Consider the following 6,358-nt stretch of genomic DNA (forward strand, 5'->3'; position numbering starts at 1 on the left):
ATCATTATCTTTTATTGTTTTGACCTGCACATCTCTCTTTCCACCTAGATTACTCCATTTTATTTCCTGTATTCTTTTTTCATAGTAAGTATAGGATTGATTGTCATTTTAGATTATCCCTAGTTGGTGCCTGCTTTAAACTACAGAAATCATTATATACCTGAAACTTGAGTTACAAATGTCTGTGAAAATACAGTCACTAATTGCTGGTTTAAAATAAATTTAACACAGCACAGCAGAACAACCGATGTTTAAATGATGCAAACCTGTAAACCCAAAAAATGTAGTTTTTTTTTCCGGAGCAATGTTAATTAACCAAAGTATATTAACCATAGTATATTTCTGAATTTATAATGCCCCAAACATTGGGACATTGTGGGGTTATTAGATCAAATGCTTGCTTTTTTTTAGGAACTCTATTACCTTTAGAACATCCAAATTCACCAAACATTGGATATTACATAGTCAAGTGTTTGTGCCACTGCCCATGTTGGGAAGAAAAAAAAATCTAGCCACTGTAGTCCTGAAGGTAAAGGAAACTGATTTCATTGGTACTTAGTCAAAATGAAAAAAAGTTTTAGGGCCCAGTTCACATTTTTGCAGTGTGGCACTGTACCACAATACATTATAACACGGCTTACTCAAGTCAGTGCACTGTGCCTGAAATGTCGACATGGCCATTCCAGAGTAGTAAGGGAAGGCACAAATGGTCATATGGTCATAGACATTCTTCATAATGCACACATAGTATAACTTTTTATACCTGCTGTGGTTCATTCCCTTTTGAAAATCAGCCCCACTGTGTTGCATGTGAGGGCTTGTATAGCTAAACTGTCAAATTCATATACCTTACACTGACAGAAAGTCCTGTATGAAAATGTATAATTCCCTACATAATGTCAATTATATACCATAACTCAACAATTAATAGGTGCTCCTCTTTTTCTCAGAAAATCTGAACCATGTGGAAATCTAGTTTAAACTATAAACTGCAAACAACAGCCAGGACTATTCTAGTAAACCCATGTTTAATAACATGGACAGAAATCATGGTTTGATGGTGTTTTCCTTAAATTCAGGTTAATGGAAAAGTTACAGATTTATTGGGTTCAAATATAGTACCCACTATGCCTTCTATGAAAATATGTATAACATTAAAAAAAAACAGTTCTGCTGAATCCTGAGGATGGAATTTGAGAGTCTCTACAATAAACACAAATGATGATACACAAATGTAAGGGACAGTTTGTTACACTATTTTATGGATTTCTGCATTATTCTCTACTAAACTGATCTTCACTTAACTTATAATGGCAAAACAAAGAGAACAATTTGTACTGCCATAAATTTGTTAAACAAAAAATAAAATCAATAAAAGTAGCCGATGCAGAAATTTTGTTGCTGTTATAATCAACTAGTACAATTGCATTTGGTAACAACCTTAACCAAATATTTCTGTAGCTAATGATCTGAATACTTCAAGGTATTTAGACCCATTTATTCAAACAATATTAAAATAATGTATGTATATTTTTCAATATTTTGCTTGAAAGACCTGATCTACATTATGTGCCTGATTTATTAAAGCTTTCCAAGGCTGGAGAGGATACGCTTCCTTCAGTGAAGCTGGGTGATCCAGCAAACCTGGAATGGATTTTGCAAACCTGGACGTCATTTGATATTTGCTAGCAAATGTTTTGAATCCTGGACCTGATCTTTTCCAGGTTTTCTGGATCACCCAGCTTTACTGATGAAAGTATATCCTCTCCAGTCTTGGGAGCTTTAATAAATCAGACCCTTCATGTTAAGGCTTTAGATTTCAGCAATTGTGCTCTTGTTTAGTAAAGATAAGGCAGTGGGGCCGATTTACAAAACCAGCACAGCATATTTACTTAGCAAAGTTAATGTTAGAAAAAAGGCAAACCTGTGCACACTTTAAATACCCGACAATGTGCATAAGAAATAGAAAAAACATATTGTTGCTAGTACATGATTGAACACAGTTCCACTTTATTTAATAACATACACTTTGGTAAATGAACAGACTTCACTACTTTAGTAAAACAACCTCATTGTATAATCATGCGTACGTTTGTAAGAAAAAAAAAATTTAACTTGCATTTTTAAAATTTGGGTAAAAATTACACAAGCTTTTAGGAATTACTATCCAAAAATTTAAAAAATTCTTGTAAAGTTTCTCACCCTAATTAATACACAAAAAAGCCATAAATGTACTTTTACATGTACTTTTAAAAACTTTTGAATGTCCAGTCATTTGAAAAAGTGAATGTTTTCTTTTACTTATGCACGAAACAGCTATGGCATTACTTCAATCCCCCTATAACATATACCCACATTTGTAACTCTCTTACTGATGTTACAGCTCGAGGAGTAACACAAAAAATGCATGATTTATGGACTTTATTCACTCCCTGTCCCATGTGATCAAGCTGATGACCTGTGACTAGCCCAGTGCAATCACATGGAAAAAAAGGAGTCCATATCTCCATATAAACTCTGAAAACTTGCTTTGGAGATTACATAGGACATTCTCTACCCAGTAGCAGCTGCATGTAGCAAAGCAAGAATTAAGAAATGTAATTATATGCTGTATTGATAAAAATGAAGCAGACATTAAGTAAATAGATCCAAAATCATATACTAGTTCATTGTAAGCTATCATTGCAAAAATAAAAGGAAAATTTAAAAAGACATCTTATAGTCGGGTAAATAGGAAATTACCTGTGCATCAGCCAGCATGACATCTTTTAGCATGGGTGGGCCTTTGGGATCTCCATTTTCCATCCTCACATAATGGACCTGGTATCCACGAATTTGACCATGTTGCTTGTTAGGCACCGGGGAGCGCCAGAACACTTTAACAGATGTCGAATTCACAGCCTCTACCTCGACTTTGCGAGGAGGACCACTAGGAACTGGAAGAACATCATTTGATAAAACAAAATTATAGCCACCAGTCCCACCCACTGAATAAAAAGCTTTTGATGCAAGCAATAAAAATTCAAAACAATCATTTTCTACTAAATACTGGAAAGATCAAAAAACATGACTGATGCAAAAATGGAAGAAAAAGGGTATCTGAGTAAGAGAAAAACATGTAAAAATGTAAAAAAGCCAAGGAAGATGCTTTGAGAATTCAAAGCACTTTAAGCTGAAAGGTTGTACTGATAAAAATAATAAGACAAAAACAAAATGTTTAAAAAAATGGTTGGTTTTTACGTAAAAAGTTGAAAGATTACTGGACTTGTTTTTTTATTTATTCTGGTAGTACAATGATCACAAAATACAAGACAAGTAAAATGAGTAAACTGAGCATCAGTTTCCACAAAAAAGGGTTGAAAAGTAAAAAAAAAAAAAAAAAAAATTCAAGAGGAAAAGAAAGATTTAGACATCTCAAAAAAATTGAAATGTCAAGATTAGTGTAAGACATTAGGTGGGAGAAAACAAGAAAATATAAACAAGAAGAAAAAACAAGAATGTAGAAGGAAACAGAAGCAAAATGGTGTTTCCAGCTTAGTCAGTTGAAGAGAAAAAATTAGGATTGCCAAAAATCATTGTAAAAGGCAAAAAAGTAAAGCGTTGGAAAAAAATATCTTCCATTATTCAATGGAAATATAGAGGCTTGAAGAGAAGCAACAGGTATAAACTGATTGATAGGAGGAAACATACCATCTTCATCTGTCCGAACCAATATGGAGGCACTCTCTGGGCCTGGTCCAACGTCAGTATAAGCGATCATAGAGATATGGTATTGAGTCCATTTTTCCAGCTGCTCCAAAAGGTACTCTCTAATATCTGGGTAAATGCCTGTAATTTCATGGGGCTTGTTATCTTCTCCGTCAACTCCAGCGTATTTGATGGAATACGCTGTGATTGCACCATTCTGCTTGTCCTTTGGTGGTGGTAGCCAACTTACCAAAATGCTGGTAGAGCTTTGGCTGTTACATCTTATGTCTTGTGGAGGAGCTGATGGCTCTGATTTCAGTAAAGCATTACAGGGAAGTTTGAAGTGTATAGATAGGAATGATCCAAAAATAAAAAATGAGGAAGAAAGGAAAAAAAAAACAAATAGAAACAAAACCAAAAAATAACTAAATTGGGTAACAGAATGAGAACTAAAATGTAATATTTTAGGGAACAAAATGTACCTTGGCTTGTTAAAATGAACAGACCAAAATTAAAAAAAAAATGGACATAGAAGACAACGTGGATGAGGACGTATGATTGTGAAGCCTGACATTTAAGTTACCTACCTGTACAACATATTCTCCTTCAATAATTAACCTACTAAATTTCTTCCAGTAGCTAATACTGCTGATACAATTAAAGCATGTCCTGTTTAATTATAATAAAAGTAGTCTAATGACTACCTATGTAAACAAATACATTTGTTAGCAAAATTGGAGAGTTTTGGACTTAAGAAATAATTTAAAAACATGCTTTAAGTGCCAAATCAGCAGAAAAAATGTGCTGAAATTAAACATAACTTTTACATAAAGCAACCCATTTCTCTTGTTGGATCCCATATAACAGTGGAAAACACTTACTGAAAACCAGAGCTACGATAAGCATGCAAACTTATTTGGGTAATGAAAATCTAATTCAAAAGGTTACCTACCAGTAAAGAGAACAGCATTGTTGGTTTGGACTTTTTACTTGTACTTACCAAATGCCATCAGTTGCTATACCAGCTCTCAAGATTATTATAGTTAATGATATTAATTTTTTTCAAGGGGACATTTATGCTAACATTAAACATTGACTGGCACAACTTTGTAAATATAGTAAAACAGTAATATAATAATTAACTTTGGTATGGTACTGAAAATCTATTACCTAGCATTACCGGTAAAAAAAAAATCAACTTTCATAATTGTAAACATTTATTATGAAGAAAGGGCATGAACTTACTCTGTCTATTACACAAACATTTTCCCCAATTTTAAATCAAAAAGCCAAGATATAAAAAACATACTTCTTTTGAAAAAGAAAAAAAAAACAACTCCAAAAACATTAATGCAGGTCTAGAAGTTTATATCCTAACAAATCAGATGGTGACAGGAGGTAACTTGAGTACACGTGAGTTCCAGACCCAGGCGTGACCATTGACCAATAATCGAAAATCTTTTGACACTAGTTTAATAAAAGGGATTTCAAAACCCACTTTCAAAACTTTTGAAATTAAAAGGGATACCAGAACACCTAAAAACATTGGGTTGAATATTAATATTATTTTGCATGGTTTGAAACCCTAAACTCTATACTTGGATATCACAATAAATTTCGATTCTGCTGCCCATCAAGTCCTAGTGGTTGACCTTGATGTTTTTTTTTTCAACCTGACTTTGTAACTATGCAAGTTTCACATAATTTTCAAAAGAAATCAACATTAAAATATTTGAATTTATTAGAAGTTTTTAACATTGTAAATGATTTTTAACGAAATGTTATTTCTAAGGCTGCTACACATGCTCAGTTATTATTCCAGTGACAAAGGATTGACAGATAAAAAAATGAACGCTGTACACACAGCGCCGTTTTGTGCTATGAAGAGGGTAGAACAAGCAAGCGACACCTCCCTGTGCTTCCCTCCCTTTACTTTGTCAGTCGTGGATCCGATCAGAATGGATCCATGAACAATGTCAGGTGACCTCTGTACACGTCAGATTATTGCCTTGACAGTTCATGTCGGGCGAGAATCATCTGTTGTGTGTTTGTCAGTTGTAGTTTGTCTATCTATGATCATAATTCAAAAAAGTGCAAATCTATTTTTTATTGATTGGAAAAATGAATACTTATTTAGATGGAAGAATAAAAAACTAATACTATACAGAAGCACAGCTTTTGGTTTATAAAACAAATGCTTTAATTTGAACAAAAGCTGCAGGAAAGCAAAAAAATGAAACTAATGCATTAGCCATCAAAGTGGAATGCACTGGACAGTTTTACAGAAACAAAACTAATGTTCTTTCACCTTCTAGTGTCTCTGTTTTCCTTTTTTAAGTTTGTATAGTACCCATATTAGGAAGTAACAAGAGCTTCATCTAAAGAAAAAACTAAAATAATTAAACTAAATACCATATTTTCAACTATAAATGTGAATTCCATTTTCCTATAAAAGCAAAGTATATTGTAAACATACAGCTTCTCACAGGATTACATCTCTCAATTGCAACGCTTTGTCATGTGCAGGTGGGCTTAAATAGGCTCAGTTTGCTGTAGGTGCTTAATGGAGTTGGGTAGAGTTGAATTAGCTGAAGCACTGCCAATTTCCATGTACTCTCCTGATTCAGTCAGTGCTGATGTAATGAAAAGTAAATGGAATCAAAAGTATATA

At 33.5% G+C, this 6,358-nt stretch overlaps 1 protein-coding gene across 35 annotated transcripts in view; it reads right to left on the reverse strand.

Annotated features, from left to right (window-relative positions):
- Positions 1-6,358, reverse strand: part of PTPRD (protein tyrosine phosphatase receptor type D) — a 956,723-nt gene that overhangs the window by 85,122 nt on the left and 865,243 nt on the right. For 26 of the 35 annotated variants that reach the window (XM_072404239.1, XM_072404241.1, XM_072404242.1 and 23 more), the window contains 2 exons: positions 3,691-3,996; positions 2,743-2,936 (listed from right to left, as the gene is read on the reverse strand). The exons of the other annotated variants lie outside the window; for them this stretch is intronic. In XM_072404239.1, coding sequence (XP_072260340.1) covers positions 2,743-2,936; positions 3,691-3,996 — 500 coding nt within the window. The remainder of the gene's footprint in view (positions 1-2,742; positions 2,937-3,690; positions 3,997-6,358) is intronic. 35 annotated transcript variants of the gene reach the window in all.

The sequence above is a fragment of the Pyxicephalus adspersus genome, chromosome 3, assembly GCF_032062135.1.
Source record: "Pyxicephalus adspersus chromosome 3, UCB_Pads_2.0, whole genome shotgun sequence".
Lineage (NCBI taxonomy): Eukaryota > Metazoa > Chordata > Amphibia > Anura > Pyxicephalidae > Pyxicephalus > Pyxicephalus adspersus.